This window comes from Aegilops tauschii, chromosome 7 (assembly GCF_002575655.3).
Source record: "Aegilops tauschii subsp. strangulata cultivar AL8/78 chromosome 7, Aet v6.0, whole genome shotgun sequence".
Taxonomy (NCBI): Eukaryota; Viridiplantae; Streptophyta; class Magnoliopsida; order Poales; family Poaceae; genus Aegilops; species Aegilops tauschii.
The window spans coordinates 581,964,402-581,983,560 of record NC_053041.3 but is presented as its reverse complement, the minus strand read 5'-3'; the positions used below and the strand labels follow the sequence as shown (position 1 = coordinate 581,983,560).

The following is a 19,159-nucleotide window of genomic DNA, read 5'->3' as shown; positions in this document are numbered from 1 at the left end:
TAGAAGGGGACACCCCCGCCCTTATAAATCGTGTTCTGCCTCCTCCCACAACCGATGTGGAACTAAACCCAACAATCTCCCCCTCACACATCGGTCATCCATGGGCCTGCTAACACCAGCGTTTCAAGCCCACCAACCATGACCGACCACCCGTGAGTCTACCGAGATTCATTCCGGGCACCTGGGCTCTGATACCAATTGTTAGAATAAATCCAAGGCGCTCCGTCGATCTACCGAGGACCAAGTAATCACACGAGGCATAACACCGAGATTTGTTAACGAGGTTCACCATCATGGCTACATCCCCGGGGCATGACTATGGGCGCTCCTCCCCATGACACCGTCACAATACCGCACCCTGGCCGCCGACACACGCCGCCGGTTCCCCCTGCGTACCTGTGCTATTATGTTGACATAGGTTACATCTTGTGTCTACCCCCGTATATATGAGAGGTCTAGGATACAGGTGTCCTATTAGGACACAACTCCTACCCTGTCTACACACAGTCCAAAACCAAGTCCAACTGTAACTTACCTTATACAATAATATTCGACACAATTCTAACATCCACGACCTGAACGGTTTGGGACGAGACGTGCTCGTTAGCACAACGATGCCCGCACGATCGCAAGTGGTTGGCTTTGTCCATTTTTCTGCCCCAAACCAATGAAAATCGGACAAACCGGACGTCCTTTTTTGGAGTTGCCTGACCACCTACGTCAGGCCTCAGCAGTCAGCACAGGGCCGACAACAGATCCGTCCGATCGCCAGCCCCCACGCCCTTGCAGCTTCTACGATGTCGCCGTCGACGGTTGCCCACCATCTTTGTGGGTCGATCAAGGAAATATCGGACCAGGACACACCATTCATCATCTTCTGTTCACTAAAAAACAATTATCTTCCGATTCCAAAAAACTTAAACTTCACTCGTCACCATGCAACCAGACGCCATTGTTGACCAATCTCTAAGAAATGCTTTGAATAACAAGGTAGATCTGAGCCTACGTCATGCAGCATCTTCTCACAGAACACAAGCGTGGGCGCTACGGATTTGCTCACTGACGGAAGGGAAGCTTCCGCCATGGCACGCCACTCATAAATATGCACCGTCGGCCGCCCCTCCGCTCCTCAGTAGTCAGTACCACAAACACATCGGCAGGGAGGAAGGATCCAATGGAGTCGTCGTCGGTGGCGGTGGTGGCGGTGCCGTTCCCGATGCAGGGCCACCTGAACCAGCTGCTGCACCTGTCGCTGCAGCTCGCGTCGGAGCCTCACGGCCTGGACCTGCACTACGCGGCGCCCGCGGCGCACGTCCGCCAGGCGCGCGCGCGCGTGCACGGCTGGGACGACGCGGCGCTCCGCTCCGTCCACTTCCACGAGCTCGACATCCCCGCGTTCGCCGCCCCGCCGCCCGACCCGGACGCCGCCTCGCCCTTCCCCACCCACATCATGCCCATGTTCGAGGCCTACGTCGCCGGCGCGGCCGCCCCGCTCGCCGCGCTCCTCCGGGACCTCTCCGCGTCCCGCCGCCGCGTGGTCGTCCTGCACGACGTCCTCAACGCCTTCGCCGCCGTCGAGGCGGAGCGGCTGCCCAACGGCAACGGGGAGTCCTTCGGGCTCTACTGCGGCGCCGTCTCGTACATGGTCGGCATGGTGTTCGCCGGGCACCGCCTCCTGCGGGACGCCGGCCTCGAGTACGCCCCCATGGACAGGTACGTGTCCAGGGAGTTCATGGAGTGCGCCAAGAAGCAGTCCAGCATGGCGCAATCGGTCTCGCGCGGCGGCGGCATGGTCGCAAACACGTGCCGCGCGCTCGAGGGCGAGTTCGTCGACGCCTTCGCCGAGACCCTCGCCGCCGTCGGCCAGAGGATCTACGCCGTCGGGCCGTTGAGCCCCCTGCTTGAGCCGGACCGGATCGACGCGAAGCAAGGGCGACACGAGTGCCTGGACTGGCTCGACAAGCAGCCGGCAGCGTCGGTGCTCTACGTGTCGTTCGGCTCGACGTCCTCACTCCGAGGGGAGCAGGTCACGGAGCTCGCCGCGGCGTTGAAGGGCAGCAAGCACCGCTTCATCTGGGTGCTGCGCGACGCCGACCGCGGCAGCGTGTCCACGGACGATGCCGAAAGCCGCCGGCACGCGAGGCGGGCGTCCGAGTTCGCCGAGCAGGCCAGGGGCACGGGGCTCGTGATCACCGGGTGGGCGCCGCAGCTGGAGATCCTGGCGCACCCGGCCACGGCGGCGTTCATGAGCCACTGCGGCTGGAACTCGACCGTGGAGAGCATGAGCCACGGCAAGCCGATCCTCGCGTGGCCGATGCACTCCGACCAGCCGTGGGACGCCCAGTTCGTCGAGAAGTACCTCGGGGCCGGCCTCCTGGTGAGGCCGTGGGAGAAACACGGCGAGGTGACGCCGGCGGCGACTATACAGCAGGCGATCGAAACGGCGATGGTCGGCGAGGAAGGGCTAGCGATGAGGCGGCGCGCCATGGCGCTCGGGGAGGCCGTTCGCGCCTGCGCGGCTGCAGGCGGCTCATCGCGCAAGGATTTGCAGGATTTCACTGCTCACCTCACTAGGTGATGGAATATCGTGCGTCTTTTTCTTTTTTTTTCTTTTTCTCTTTCTGATAACACTTCTCACCTTAACTAGGTGATACAAGTGTAATAAAGAAGACAAGTACTTCCTGCGTCTCAAATCGTACTCCCTCTTTCCTAAAATATAATGCATGAATTTTGACTTTGCAGTGTAGATCTTTGACCACTAATAGCTCTACCTCTCCACCTACTAATAAAAAGTCATTGCTTGTGGTCGTTCGTCATAGAAATTGCCTCTGAAGTTGTCCATAATTATCCACCATGCCACCGGTAAGTATAGAAAACGGTTTGGATTTTCAGCACGCGGTAATGGGGCAGCCTAGGTTGTCACGCCCCCTTTTTTTTGCTTTTTCCTTTCTCATTTTTGTTCCTGTTTTTCCTTCTTTAAATTAGAAAACAATGTTCATGAAATTTTAGAAAATATTCACAAAAATTAAAAGATTCGTAAGTAACGAACAAAATGAATCATCACTTAGCTAGAGGTTTTATTAGAGGATTTGTAGAGGCGGGTTTATGATTTTATTTAGTTCCTCACGTGTCGGGTAAAAAAGAATTTTCGTGTTCTGTACAACGCTGAGCCCCCCAAAAAAATTGACTCATCTTGCTATGGTTAGTTTTTGTAAGCTATATGGAAATGACTAAATGTCTATTTTGCCTCCATACACTGCTATTATGGTACCACAGTTCTACTGGTTATGGAAAACACCGCTACGTTAGGTCAAGGCGAGACATATCACGCATCAGTCTAGCTCAGGCAGGGGTCCATGCATCAATGCAGTTTGCTCAGCATTTTTTTTTTCGTTGTGGTGCCTTAGGAAATCAAGTCGTGATGAGACCATCACATTTTTAGTTTTTGGAATGACTTTTTAAAAGTCTCTTCTCATCATGACATCACTCAAACATAGTTTGTGAAATGACATATTGAAAATCCTTATCTCATCTTGGCATTAGATTCAGAATTTATTTTTATCTCTACCACATCTGCATAATCTGACTGTTTTTCTCCCGTTGCAACGCACGGGCATATTTGCTAGTACTCCCTCCGTTTCTTTTTAGTTTGCATATAAGATTTGGTCAAAGTCAAACTTTATAAAGTTTGACTAGCTTTGTAGGAAAAAATATCAACATTCACACTATAAAATCAATACTATTTGATACATGATGAAATTAATTTTTATAACATATAACTTTAGTATTGTAGATGTTAATATTTTTTTATATAAAGTTAGTCAAACTTTACAAAGTTTAACTTTGACCAAATCTTATATGCGGACTAAAAAGAAACGGAGGGAGTATATTGTAGTACATGGATTGAACATGTATAAATTCGTCGTATTTGTCTTACTAAACAATTTTATTTTATATGTTTGTATACTAATTTTATAAGCATTCAATAAATGAAAATCATTGTCAAAATATGCATGCCACCACGGAGGCGGAGAACTAGGTGCAAGGTGGATTCCGTCTGGATATTGTAATCAGCAAGGGGCGTCCGTTCTCAAGTTGCTTGCCTGGAAAGATCAGACGTTGCTGGTCCGGTGGGATGCCCTTATCCTGGATCTTGGCCTTCACATTGTCGATTGTGTCAGAAGACTCGACCTCTAGGGTAATTGTCTTGTCGGTCAAGGTCTTGACAAAGATTTGTATGCCACCACGGAGACGGAGAACCATGTGCAAGGTTGATTCCTTTTGGATGTTGTAATCAGCAAGAGTGCACCCATCCTCAAGTTGCTTTCCGGCAATGATCAACCTCTGTTGGTCTGGGGGGATGCCCTCCTTGTCCTGGATCTTCGCTTTGACATTGTCGATCATGTCGGAAGACTCCACCTCGAGGGTGATGGTCTTGTTAGTGAGGGTCTTCACAAAGATTTGCATACCACCACGGAGCCTGACGTGGGCATGACGGCGGTCCGAACGCTCGCAAAGCTCCCCCAGGTTGTTTCGGGTTTGTGGAAAATAACACGTCCAGACCGATGACGGACTGATGCAGACTCGCATAAGATGGCAAAACATGTCTGGATTGCGTGATCCGGACGGTTTACAAAAATATACCATAGAAACCGTTCCTCTGTTTATTTAGGTGCATATTCCTCTGTTTTATAGTCCCACTAGACCATGATTGCGCGCGTTGCCGCACCGGTCCATTTTTTATAATATTGACCGAAATATCCTTAAATACATGAAGGTACCAAACATGAATGTTAAATTTGCACAACTTAACTCATACATTGGGCAGTTATCAAATAGGAGAAATTAAATCGGTTTGTGGTGAAGTACCGTGGAATGGAAAACTGGGCTCACATTGTCATGCCACACTCATCCATCTTAATGGACGAATGCTAGAAATATATGCAAAACGTGGATGTATTAATTTTTTATGGAAGTCCAACATTCATTCATGTGTTACATATGAGGTTGAAAAAAATCTATTTATAGTCATAAAAAGAGAAGAGAAGATCTGACAGTTGAACTCTTGCCAGAGCATTGTGATAATAAATAATGCTTTGAATAATGGAAGTAAAACTTTGAAAAATGTGAGAAGTATCATACGGTCATACAGAGCCTTACTCAGCAACCAGAATATTGTAATGAAAAGGACACAAAAATATTTCTAAGCGATCGGTACAATTTTCTTTCAGGAAGATAAACACACGTTATCTCTTTACTTGGGAGCTATCTTTAGCACAAAAGTGACCTCACAGGTTTTTGTTTCCCAACTCCTAACAAAAACAATGGAAGGTTCAAATCTTATGCCAATAGTTTTCAACTCTGTTGTGTTGCGCGTATGACTTCATGCTTCACTGCAAAACTTACTCAGAAAGTGTTCCACTAATCGTCTGCATGATTAGGTTGATGAGGAGGTGGGTCACTCAAAACAGGACTGAAATTACAGTCTGCTTCGTGTGCGTGGTGTCTGTCAGCGATTCAAGGGTGATGAGTAAGGAGAGACGGAGAGGTACAGTGGCCGGCTGGCGTCATCGGCTGCGAAACGGGGCACAACGAGGGAAGCAGGTGTTTCTATTCTCACCCTTCTACACACGCGCTCCTTCCTGTACATTACTTCTCCGATGCCAAAGCTATTCGGCATCGTTTGCAAATCCCCTTCAGATGTCTTTATCTGGGCAACATCCACCAGAATCGCTCCCTCCTTTAGGTTTCAGGAAGAGGTAGGCTTTGAAATAGTGGTGGAAGAAAATTTAGCGTGAGGCACGATGGTTGTCGTAGCGCCGTTGCTGTTAGCAGAGAGGGCGTTGGACTGGCGCACGGCGGGGTCGTCGATGAGCTCCTCACGCGGGAGCCGCCGCCGTCACCTCACACCCACCTTCGTGTGCGAGCTGAACGGGCCAGATATATTACCAGCCCACATAAGCCCAATTAACCACAACTCCCCTAAACCTCTTCGGAGCAGCAGCCCAATAGATGATTGCCATGCAGCGACGACTGTGCTAAACATCTATACCGCTCGTTAAATGATCCAGCGGCTGACGAAGGAAAGTCACTGTGGTGGGTCGTTGCTCGCTCTGTTATACTGTTAGTTCATTGTCTCGCGCAGCTCACCTCCGAGCAAGGTAGCCTCGTGTCCCCCCATTTCCTCTCGTGAGATCTGGGCCGTCTGTTAACTGAACCCGTAAGTGTTGCATCTTCCGGACAGTAGCTTCGTCAGACTTATAGCGACTGACTGCCGGTGCTGACAGACCCACCCCGCCCTGCTTTCTCCACCGCCGCCCCACGCCAGCTGCTCGTGCACTCTTTCCGGGCGGCGAGGCTATCGGCGCTGCCGCCCCTCCCGGCGTCCTCGTCCTCCGTCTCCGTCGGCCTCCTCAACGCGGGCGCCTCGTCTCCCCCTCCGGCAAGGTGGGCCTCCATAGCCGCCGAGCGATCGAGGCGAACGGAATCTGAGGATTTAGCGGGGCGGGGGCAGCACCGAACGGGACAATTGAGGATAACCCCCCTTGTTGGCAAATCCTTGATCATATACCCCTCACCGCTGCGAACAGGCCCGAGTCTTTCCCTCCCACCCTCCCGCGGACGCTGCCCGCTCCTAAACCCTAGGGCGCCTCCTCCCCGGCGCGCGGCCGGCCGGCGAGCCAGCGATGGAGGACGAGGAGATGGAGAGGAAGGTGCAGCAGTACCTGCACCGCAAGGGGTTCCGCCTCGCCGAGCTTGCGCTGCAGGAGGAGCGCAACCGCCACTCCACCAACTCCCTCTCCGACGTCTCGCTCTCCAGGTACCTCGCCCCCACCGCCCCTTCGGGTGGCCGCAGTGGCCTCGCTCCCCAAGTTCTGCGTGGTAGCTAGTACTGGTTTTCTTGCAGTTCGTTTGTAGAACGGTGCCGAATTGGTGGTTCCGAGCCGTGGCGGATTGGCTCACCTGACTCGGGTAGAGCTCTTTCCAGTAGGTTCAAGCTCTCCGTGTACTGAATTAGCTTAGCTTGGTCGAGTCGAGTGTAAGAAATTGATACTTTCGTTTGAGCAATGACAAACCTTCAACAAGATTTGGGAGGAGCCTTGACCACAGTTGAGGGGGGCTAATCTAGAGTATTATGTCAAAAATGCACCAAATTTGCTCTAATGCCATGTTAATCTGAAAATTTACAGTCATGTAGCGTCGTATGTTCCTCTTTGTTGACAGGTCGGATAATGATCCAGCAAGATACTATGATGGCTATAATAAGTTAAGAACATGGGCATACAGTTCTCTGGATCAATACAAGGTGTGTTTCATTAGCTGGGGATTGTGCTTCACGTTTACAGCTCTAGTACATTTGAATGCACTTCGCTTTGCAGCATTCACAGATATTTTGAGGCACGCAGCTGCTATATCCACACTGTTCATTAATCTAACATGCTGCTCATGAGTTTTCTTCGTGTTTCTCTTGTTAAAAATGGTCTTTGTGTTTTATGACATGTGTTCACACTGCAGAGCTCCTTCTAGAAAGCAAAAAACCATTCACGTAAGCATAATCACATACTACCTCTGTCCCAAATTATAAGACCTTTTTTGGTAGGCTAAATAGACTACCAAAAACGTCTTATAATTTGGGACAGAGGAAGTACCAAAAAAGGTCTTATAATTTGGGACAGAGGAAGTAATTGTTACATGATTGTACTCACTGGAAATGGGATATTTGCTTGTGGTGGATGGAATTCTTGGTCTAATTTGATGTACCTATTTCATGGAATGGCCTTTTCATCCTTGTATTCAGCTATATATTTCATGCCTCTGAGTTTTTTTTTTATTGTAGCATGAATTACTCCGCATACTTTATCCAGTGTTTATCCATTGCTTCATGGATCTAGTGTCAGAGGGACATACACTAGAAGGTAATTTTTTTTTGGGCAAGGAAGGCATTTGTAGTTTGTGTACATTATTGGATAAACTTTGTTTGCATTTTATGCATCCACTTAGTTTATTTGGAGCATTTCTGTCATTGATATCACCACATATGAATCCTGCAGCTCGGTCATTTTTCCTTAAATTTCGGAAAGATCATGAAATGATGCATTCAAGGGAGCTCCAAAAGCTGGAAGGCGCTCTTTCTCCTTTGCATTTGGAGGTCCATCATTTAGCTCTCTTAGATCCATTTTCAAGTGTGTGAATGGAGATTTGCATTTGTCTATTTGGTCTTATGTTATCGGGAGTCACAAAACATGCAGTTATTGTTCTGCATTCTATAATTTCCAGGAAATGGATCTGGCCCGATCTTTAAGGCAAAATAAATTCAGAATCAAATTATGTGAGGTAGTACTGCAACAAGTTCTTCTATATTTGCATTCCATCTCTTTGTTGCAACTACGATGGTATGGTTAAGTCACCTTTTGTGAGTTGAATGAACACGCAGAGATAAAATGCTCCACTGAATGCATATGCGTTGTTGTGTCAGTAGCTTTAGAAGTCGAGATGGTCTATTCTCGCGTACCTTTTTCCACCACTAAGTTTGTAAGTGTTGTTAAGACCAAGGGAAACAGACACAATCTAGGTCTGTTCTTACTTTTTCTTCCTAAATCCTAATGGGCAACTCGTTGGAAATAAGAGTAGATGATACATCATCATGATAGTATAATACATACTGAATGCTAGTGTCAAATATGGGGCACAAACCACATATAGATCAAATTTTCACAGATGTTGCTGGCGAAGCATATTCCAAGTGGTGATTCTTAGTTCAATTGGCAACTCGTTGCATGATACATCATGATCTCACCTTTTTTGTTTGCTGCGATGTTGTTTTTCCTAGAAAATTACAGTTTCTACCTCGTGTCCCATTGCAGTATTCATATGAATTACTTCTCCAGTATCTCCAGAAAACACAAGCTATTGTGATGCTTACAATAATCAATGAAAGGATAATTTTTGAAGGTACAGCTCCCAGTCGGTTGAGATTATATCACGCATTTTACTTACCCTCACTTCCCAAATCGTTTCCATCAACTTTTCTCTATGCTATATTGGCAGTATCCGCTGGGCAACCTTCATTGATCTCTGATGATGCGGATGTTGTTGCTCTGGCGGTAAGGCCTTGGGAGCTCTGATCCAGTCTTCATTAGGCGCTGCATGAGCATGTATTTATTAGGGTGAGGTTGTGTGTGTATTGTGTCTGTTGTAATCGATGTTTATACGAAAAGAAAAGGAAAAGGAGAGATTACAGAGCGGGAGATCACGGGAGATATTCCTTGATCTACAAGAAGCCCATCCCAGGGGGGATATCTCACTTGCAATATGCCGACGATACGCTATTGCTGTTCCAACCTGACCTCCATAGTGTGGCTACGGTCAAAGCCCTTCTACTTAGCTTCAAACTCATGTCAGGGCTCAAACTAAACTTCCACAAGTGCGAAGTGTTGCCCATGGGTTTGGACGCAGAGGAGGGCAGGCGCATAGCGGACCTGCTCAACTGCAAAGTCGGCAAACTTCCGTTCACTTACTTAGGCCTTCTATTAGACGCCAAGCGCATCACGATTGATGGGTGGGCTCCGTTATGGACCAAAGTGGGCGGGCGAGTTTGCCCGTGGAGGGGGAAGTTCCTATCCTCCGCAGTGAGATTGGTGCTCACGAACTATAGCCTGTCCTCGCTGCCACAATTTGCGATGGGTCTTTTCCTCTTGGCTGAAGGCGTTCACACCAAGATGGACACGCCTCGGTCTCGTTTCTTTTGGGAAGGATCAGGGCCTAAACGTAAATATCACATGGTTAAATGGGCCGCGGTGTGCCGTCCCAAAGACCTGGGAGGCCTCGGGATCACGAACACTAGAATCCTCAACGTTGCACTCATGTGCAAATGGATTTGGAAACTGTCCTAGGGGACGACGGGTCTGTGGGTTGACCTGTTGCGAGCCAAATATATCCCGAATGGGAATTTTTTCGAGGGTGCTGCGAGGGGATCACCTTTCTGGAACGATCTCCATGCGATTCGTCCGGCTTTTGCAATGGGGGCCAAGTTTTCCATTGGTAATGGTCGCTCGGCCCGTTTCTGGCTTGACCATTGGATCGGAACCCAGCCTCTATGGTCGGAATTCCAGGAACTCTACGCCTTGGCAATCAACCGGAGCTATCGGTGGCCACGGCACTTGCCTCGTCCCCTCCGGCGATCCACTTCCGTCGCGAGCTTACCGGGCAGGAACAAACGCAGCTCACGACGTTGCTTACGCTCGTCAACCCGGTGACGCTGTCCGCATCCGCGGACTCGGTGACTTGGGCTCTCACCCCGTCCGGCAAGTTTTCGGTCAAGTCCCTCTACCGCAAACTGTGTCAGTGTCAGGGGCCGTCCCTCCAAGTGCCTACGAGCCTGTGGAAATCTCGCCTCCCGCTCAAGATTAAGGTGTTCTTTTGGCAGCTGTTTCGGAACAAGCTACCCACCTCGGCGTGTGTGCCAAAAGAAATGGCCCGTCCACCGGCGTGTGTGCGATCTGTAGCGTGCCCGAAGATGCGAATCACGTTTTCTTCCGTTGCCCGTTAGCCTGTTTTGCCTGGAGTGCAGTCCGGTCTGCGGCCAACACATCTTGGGACCCGCGGTCGTCCTCGGATCTTACGGCCATTCTTGATTCCGTGCAAGGAAGCAACAAGCGAGTGCTTTGGAGCTGTATTGGAGCTCTGTTTTGGGCAATTTGACTCACTAGGAACAAATTAGCGATCGAGGGGATCTTTCCGACTCACCCTGCTAACATAATTTACAAATGCAACATTTTCCTGCAGCAATGGAGTCCGTTGACGAGGCGCAAGGATGCTGAGAAATTGCAGCATGCTCAAGATCGTCTTCGTCAAGTCTATGTTTTGGCAAAGGGAGCCAGCTGTCACTTCTACTTCGTGAACTGACCCTTTTGACGTCCGAGCGAGTCTGCGTGCTCTATGCTTTAGCCATTGGCCATGTAATATGCCCGCTGGAGGTTCTTTTGGCCGCCTGAACTTCTAGATACCTTGGCCGTGTGGTCTGAGCCTCCGTGCCCGTTTCGTTGCGTTTGACTATGTCTTGTATTGTTACGCTGCCTATGATGTGGGTTTTATTAATTTATAAAGCCGGACGCTCAAGAAGCCGGTCTGTTACAAATACAAGCCCACGCACGCTCGTAAAACAGAATAAGTTGTTTAACTCAGATCGGATGCCAAAGGTTTTCTTCTCCTTCATGGACATTGCCGGGTGCGTTCCACGCACTCATACAATCGACACGTCAACCTCGACCGATTGAGCACCCACCATGGCGTCACCAACATCGCCCTCCGCTGCGTCGGTCGGCCAGTGGGCGACATCTCCGGCCATCTCCACGCCGCCGTCCGCTTCCACGACGTCTGCAGTCCATGGTGCAATACTCCTGAAAATAGAAGGGGCCTCCTGCCCTCCGCCGCCGCCGACTCCGCCACAGAGGACCAGCGTTGCCGCCGCGTCTTCTCCAAGACAAGCTACAGCGCGCCCGGCGTCTGCGTCCGGGACACAAGGGTCGCCCGCACCGACGGCATCGCGGCGTGGCTGCTCAGCGCCGACCTCTCCCTCGTCAACCGTCTGACCGCCCAATCCCTGCCCTTCCCCCGCGAGCGTCTGGACCGCAAGTGGCATCGCGTCTTCTCCGATGACGGCGCCGTCCTTTTATATGACTTCCGGCAAGAGGAGGGTAACCCACGGAGCAGATTCCAGGCATCCTTCCTGCGCCCAGACCACGGCGAATGGTTGCGTGTGACCGCTGCTGCGCGGCCGCGTATTACTACGGCTACATCGTGTGCGTGGGCTTGGCTACCTGCCACATCCTCTGGCCGCGCTGGGATCAAATCTCTCCAGGCCTCTACACCACAGTAATCACCAATGAAGTGCAAGCGACGCCGCCGGATGAGCCCGGAAAGGTACGCAGGTGCAGCTAGCTACCTCTTGAGTCCGGCGGCGACCTGCTCCTGCCAGTGTTCTTCAAGTGGACAGCGGCACGACCTGTCGGTGTCACTGCACCGGCTGTGTCTGCGGAACGGCGGTGAGCGGGAGGAGGAGCGGGTGGTGGAGTGGGTGTGCGATGACGAATCAAACTTCCACGACGTTGTCCTCTTCTTGGGTTTCCCGGGCAGCTTCCTTGTGGATGCCGTGTGGTTGGGCGGGGAGCTGAGCGGTGGCACCGCCTACTTTGTCATCAACAACACGGCAGGCCATGACGGACGTTTTGTTCCTCGGGAGGCGTCCAGCGTGTACATGTATAGCTTCAAGGACGGCGCCGCCACACTGGTGGAGACCCTGCCGCCCGGATGACACGACGCGAGGTGCCTGTGGTTCCTACCCGATCCTCAGATACCTGTCTTTGGTGGGCCGATGACTCGGCACCAACGAGGAAGCCCAACGACCCGCAACGACAACACCACTCAGTCACAATCGCAAGAACTGACGATCTACGTCGGCGATCTGTCCGCGAAGTTGAATAGCTCCTGGCTGCAAGACATGTTCAGCAAGCATGGGAAGGTGGCCCGCGCAAAAGTCGTGTACGACAAGCGTGGGCGGTCGCAAGGTTTCGGGTTGCTGACCATGGCGACGCAGAAGGGGTTCAACAACGCCATGGCCGCTCGCAACGCCATGCAGTAGCCACACCGCAGCAGCGTCATCAACCTGATGGGTTTTTTTTTTGTATTATTTCATAGCTTCATCATTGGTTAATGCTACCAGCAGTGGCCGAGCTAGCGAATAGCCAAAGCCTAGGCCGTCGTAAGCTAAGGTACTTTTCCTTTTTTTTTTTAAAGATCCAGCTTGGCTGGCTTTGATTGATTTAGGAGATATGAGAGACAAAGTTTGATCAAGTGATCAGGGTGAGAATGAAAAAGAGAGGTACAACAGAAGAGGGCCTTCGGCCTCCAGCTCCCAGCTAAACTTTAGGAAGCTATCTCACACCTAAATCCCCAAACGGGGGCTCAATAGTTCTTGCTCCGGCTAGCCGCCAATGCTCCATCATGCGCTGGATGGCATCGATGACATCCTTCAAGGTGGCGATCTTCTTTTTGAATGTACAGTTGTTTCTTTCCATCCAAATCGCCCAAGTGGTAGCCATGATCATAGTCTTCACTCCCCTCCTGTTTTCTGCGCTTGTTGCATCCACAATGGTCTTGACTGCCGAGGGTGTGCATCGCCGATCATGCAGATGTGGGGCGAGCGATGAGCATATTTTCCATTCAGCCACATTTGCCCAGACTGCTCGCGAGAATGAGCAGTTCCAGAAGAGATGAGCGGAGGATTCGAGGTTTTTGAGGCAGAGCTGACAGAAGTATGGGTTTGGCCATCCACGACGTTGCAGTCTGTCGTTACACCATATTCTGTCCCAATGAATCAGCCAAGAGAAGATTTTAATCTTGCCAGGGGCCCATACCTTCCAAATGGACGATTTCATTCCATTGTTGGGTAGGTTTTCGAATTATGCATTGTAAGCAGAGCTCGTGGAGTAGGATCCTTTGCCGTTTCCTGTCCAAATGATCGCATCCTCCCGCTGCTCATTGATCAAACCTCCATGCTCCCTGATCTTGCGTGCCAACATCACCACGTCTTGGACTATTTCTTCATATCGCCCATTGCCAATGTAGGGTAACGCAGCAAAAAACAAAAAAATTCCAACCTACGCACCAGCCCAGGACCACTATGGAGACTGCATACAAGGTTTGATCTTTTTCGTTACCGACTCGTAGCGCAGCGGGAAGTAGAGTCGATGACGATCGGCGGTGCAAATCCCCGCAGCTAGGATTTACAACCTCCCAACCGCGAGGATGTATACCCTCATCTGCTCCTCAGACAGCCCTCCGGGAGGCGGTCGAACAGCCCCCCGGACGGTGTCGCGGACAGCCCTTCGGGAGGACCTTCGAAACTCGAACGGTCACTCGGACAGCCCTTCGGGAGGACCTTCGAAACTCGGACGGTCACACGGACAGCCCTTCGGGAGGCACTCACGAACTAAGACCGAAACTACGATATCTCTACAGAGTTGCACACATACGGTGTCATCTATCCGGCAGGGCTTCGCCGTCTACGAAACTATTTCGCTGGGAGGGAGAGAGAAGCCAGATCATGCATGGCACTTGTATGTGAGAAGGGATGATCCTTTAGGCAGCCCCCTCCACCCCTATTTATAGGCCAAGCCCAAGGGTGGCTTCTCCAAGAAGCCAAGGGGGGAAATACCAAAAAGGCCCTCAAGGTGGCTTCTCCAAGAAGCCAAGGCAAAAGCACTTTCACTATTCATGACGACATTTTTCAGCGTCCGTTCGAACTGAAAATATTTATGTGGGCTCAGAACATTTCCAGTACCCACTAAAATAATTTTCAACGTGTTCCGAAACAATTTCGGTTTAGTGATTTTCATCTGCGAAAAGCAAACAAGAATGCGTTTTCACTATTCATGAAGACAATTTTTCGCGTCCACTAAATCCGAAAATATTTCTGTGGGTCTTAGAATAATTCCAGTACCCACTAAAATGATTTTGGATTCGTTCTGAAACAATTTCAGATTAGTGAATTTCATCTGCGAAAAACAGCCAAAGCGGTACCGGCAGCTCCGAAACATTTTCGGTTTTTATTTCTGAAAATTCCAAAAAGTTTTCAGAATGATTCTGGCACTCTCCAAGAATTATCAGGCATGTGCCGAAACCATCTTGACTCAATGGCATACCCCGAAACAACTTTTTCGGTTTCACCGAAACTCATCCGGTGACCTCTCTCTGCGGTACGATTCTGCTGTCCGAAACTTTTCGGTGTCCGAAACTTTTTCGGTGATTTTCTCTCAGACTCCCTGTCTAGTATTCAGCAGATAGATGACCCTTAAGCGTGTGACCCTATAGGTTCGGTGAAGTATAGACATGACCTGGAACCCCTTCCGATCAATGGTCAACATCGGAGCCGTGGACACCCATATTGACCCCTATACCCACACGAATGAATATTCGAGTGAACCTCTAGTTGAGGTGAGCTATTCCTGTTGCTTCACGATATATCACAAACACCTGAGGTGAGATTTATTGCATCCCCGTGGGCCAACATTTTGTCCACTATGCAAGTTACCTCGTTACCGGTTTTGTTCTCTTTTCTCGTTTCGTGTTCCGGCATCCCCGTGATCAAATCACAAAGTGTCTGGCCAGACGATGATGGACACCGTAACACTGAGAGGGCCCGAGTATATCTCTCCATCGTCGGAGGAGCAAATCCCAATCTCGAGCTATCAAGTTACTTAACATACTTTCCCATGAACCCGTAAGCCGCCGTAATAGCCATCCAGTTACGGATGACGTTTAACAAACCCCAAAGTTCATGAAGCAAGCATGAAGAAACTCGATACTCTCATGGTCTAAGGAATTATGCAAACATTAACTATCTCTGTGTTATAAACCATTAACTTATGACGAATGTATCTCATAGCATAACATCAATCCGGGTCGATTCAACACAAATGTTCTCTTAACATTGTGCCCTCAAAGTTGCTGGCATAGACATGCCCATGATCAGGAAAACAGAACCATCATGCAACACTTGAGCTAGTCTTAGAGGCCAGACTAGGAATACTTCTTACCGTTTATTATTCCACACGTGCATATGAGTCTTCCTCCGAGCCTCGTGGATATTGCAGACTCGAGAATCATTGCAGTTATAGCATGAAACATAAACATAATATGAACTCGGAGATAAATAATATCATTTATTATTGCCTCTAGGGCATATCTCCTACAGACTCCCACTTGCACTAGAGTCAATAATCTAGTTAATGCTAATGCACTTTACACCTATGGCATACTGGTGTAAAAAATGCTTCGCATGTGGTATAGCCTGATGTCCATCGGATCTGACAACTTCAGCTCCATGTGTATCTCTGCATATCCTCACATTTTCATGCTTTCACAAAATTCATATTTTGTGTGGACTTGGCTTTGTATATATGTGAATCATTGGTCGAAACCTGATTCCTGAGACTGAGTTATGGAGCAACTATCTGCAATAGTGTCCCATTGACCAAAGCCTTCTTGGAACCATACTAAGTTCATGAATGAACTATATGATTCAACATCTTTGTCTTTGTCGCTTCTAAAGCGGCCACATACTTCGCCTCTGTTATAGAATTCGCCACGGTAACTTGTTTGGAACAATTTCCAACTAATGTGCCACCATATTGTGTATTACACAAAACCCTTAACTTAAATCGAAAATCGCATGGAGAAAAGATGAAGACTATATCGATGTAACATTTTACAATGAACTCTTCATGATCCCCGCTTGCGAGAAAATATATCATCAGTACTTACTCTAGTACTCAATGACATCTTTCACTGTTGTCCCATGATCAGTACTTTGATCACATTAGTATCCATACTCGCAACACCTTGGGAGTATCGGACGTATCTGGTTGTTTAACATACCATGGAATACATGATTAATCCAAACACAATAGTGTGTGGAATCTGCAACATGTATTTTGCTCATCAGTGTTTTGGGACACCGAGTCTTGCAAAAAACTCTTCCATGTGACTCCGGCAAGAATCACTCCCTGGCGGTTTTAAATGCTAAAAGGTTTTAGCACCTTGTCAATATGTATTCATTGCTTAGCCCTATTAGGTAAATCTATCTCCATAGATCATTATGCCTAATATTGAGGCTATTTAGCCTAAGCACTTCATCAAAAAACTATTTTCAAATGAAGTCCTAATTCGTGTCAAGAAATTTATTTCCAATTAACAATGTGTCAAGCACACAAGGTTTTTAGAAATATTATTATGCTCCCACTTACTTTCTTGAATTACAAGCATCTTCGTTACCCATTGATGAAGTCAAAACCCCTTTGACCATTTCATCAAAACACGAAGATTCCAACTCCATTTTGCTCTCTTCTGTCCATTGCCTAGCTTTCATTTCCATCAGATGGAAATCCTATTGTCATCCATGTTTCATATCTCATGATTGAAATATGTATTAATTGCTAGTTCAACCCGAACCGACTTTAAGCATCGCTATGATGAAAACAACCTCATCGTAGTCAACTCTTGAACTTGTTATTTCAACAAGTCGAGCTTTATGGATAAAACATTTTATCCGTATCAGTTTTAAGTTCCATAAATATTCGTTAGACTCTAAGTCTTCCGAAAGGTGTATCAAGGTTTTAATCTTGAATCACTTATATGGAAACTAACTCGGGTTGTATTGGCATTTAGCCAATTCCGGAGTCAGGGCCCATCAACGCTTCCTTGTGTATCGTAGGTATAATATTGTCTAACAACAATATCTCATTTGTGCACCTGAGAGGTTTGCACGAGCCTTGCCTACGTGGTTCAGCTACAAGTTCGACCGAAGTTCATACATTTTATTGTAGAGACTTCCGTATCAGTCGCACTAGGAAACTCTGGAATTACTTCCAAGGTCTCTTTCCTTTGATCTAATGACGTAGATACTGTTTATCTCGTCAAGTTGCACTATTCTCCCACTCACCTTTTTGAAAGAACCATTCTCTTTAAAAGCACACCATTTCGCGGCAAAACTATTTGCCTCGGTATAGTGAGGGAGGAATACCCAACATTTTGGTATAACCTACAAAGTAGCACTTGTCTGATTTGGAATAGGTTTGTAACCTTTTACACAAGCCCCATATTCCAAATGTTATGAAAAGATATAACATGGTTGGGCGTACCATACCATGGCTTCATTTCAACAGACCCGATGTAACTCTTTTCAGTGTAAAAGCCGCAGTCTCTAAAGCATCACTTTAAAAGGGATAATGGCAAATTTGTTTATGTCATCTTTGACCTTACCATGTCATAAATGGTTTGATTACATCTCCACGGACTTTCCACTTGCAGTGGTGTTCCGGGAGGTGCAAGTTATGAAACCCCTTTCACAACTCATCAGACATTCGCTAAACATGTAACTCAAATATCCCTTTGTGCAATCAAATTGCAGAAACATAATTTTCTTGTTACAGTAACTTCTACTTCATTTTTGAGAACCTTTCGAATGATTTCAAAAGATCCAGACTTACGTCTCATCAAGTAAATATCCATATATCTACTTGAGTCATTTCTGAAGATAAATAAATCCACCACTAACAACACTTATCGGACTACACACATCAAATGTATGATCACTAATAAGTTTGTTGTTCGTTCCTTATGGCCTGTGAACGGTATTTTAGTCACTTCACTTTTCGGAGGAAAGTTGCAAGTGTCAGATGATTCAAAATCAAAAAGACTTCAAAATCCATCATAATGGAATTTTCCATGCGGGTTTCTCCAATGTGACCAAATGTAGTGCCACACTTGTGTGGTATTCTTTTAGTCTTGCGACATTTAGCGTCAGTGTTATGGATGTATCATATTACCCTCAATATTCATAACATACGTCCCATCGATGATGGAAGTATGGCCCTTATGTTATTCATAATACTTAACAACAATTGTTGTTTTTATGAACAACTCTTTTGCAACAAACATTGTGCAATGGGCTAGAGTGTATGAAACTCTAAAATGAATTATGAAAGTAAACCAAGAGGTATTGTATTATTATCAATATTCATAACATACATCTCATTCATAATGAAAGTATGTCCCTTGTGTTATTCATAACATCGAACATAAAAAGTTCTCTTATGAACAACCTTCTTGCAAGATACCTTATGCAATGGGCTAGAGTTTGTAAAGCTCTAAATGAATTATGAAAATAGATACAAACGTCAATACACCGATGGAAGGTATAGTAACATTTACTATGTTCCCTGTGTATACCTTAACCTCATTTCTGGCTAGTCTTTTTAGGCCATAGTAGCTCTTACATTGATTCGCAACAGAATGCAATCGAGCGGGTATCTTTGTGATTAACTCACAATACCCAAGAATTAGTGATTAACATGTTTAACCATAATTCCCAAGAACTATATCTTTTGACCAACCTACTATACATCAAAAACTTGTATGACATTCATACATGAGCTGGATATTCCAGTCATCTTTCTTTCTGCCTTTATACTTCTAACAGTTTAACTTTTAGTATTTCTCCTACTCGCAAAAGAAGCACCCAACTTAAGAGTGTCATTAGCCCCGGACTTCCTAGGCGTGTAAGTCATACTAACACCCTTTGGACACTTCCTTTCTCTTT

General features: G+C 47.7%; 2 protein-coding genes across 3 annotated transcripts in view; one reads left to right on the top strand and one right to left on the bottom strand.

The window, feature by feature from the left end:
• Positions 1-963: 963 nt before the first annotated feature.
• Positions 964-2,746, top strand: LOC109768073 (putative cis-zeatin O-glucosyltransferase). Its single transcript, XM_020326807.4, has one exon. It carries the CDS (start codon positions 1,103-1,105, stop codon positions 2,576-2,578), a length of 1,476 nt encoding a protein of 491 aa, XP_020182396.1. The 5' UTR covers positions 964-1,102; the 3' UTR covers positions 2,579-2,746.
• Positions 2,747-3,770: 1,024 nt separating this feature from the next.
• The window catches only part of LOC109768074 (polyubiquitin 11-like), a 183,676-nt gene continuing 168,287 nt past the window's right edge, over positions 3,771-19,159 (bottom strand). The window contains exon 6 of one of the 2 annotated variants that reach the window (XM_040394809.3): positions 3,771-4,509. In XM_040394809.3, the coding sequence (XP_040250743.3) occupies positions 4,036-4,509 (474 nt within the window). In that variant the 3' untranslated portion in view covers positions 3,771-4,035. The remainder of the gene's footprint in view (positions 4,510-19,159) is intronic. The other variant, XM_073505264.1, reaches the window with a different exon arrangement.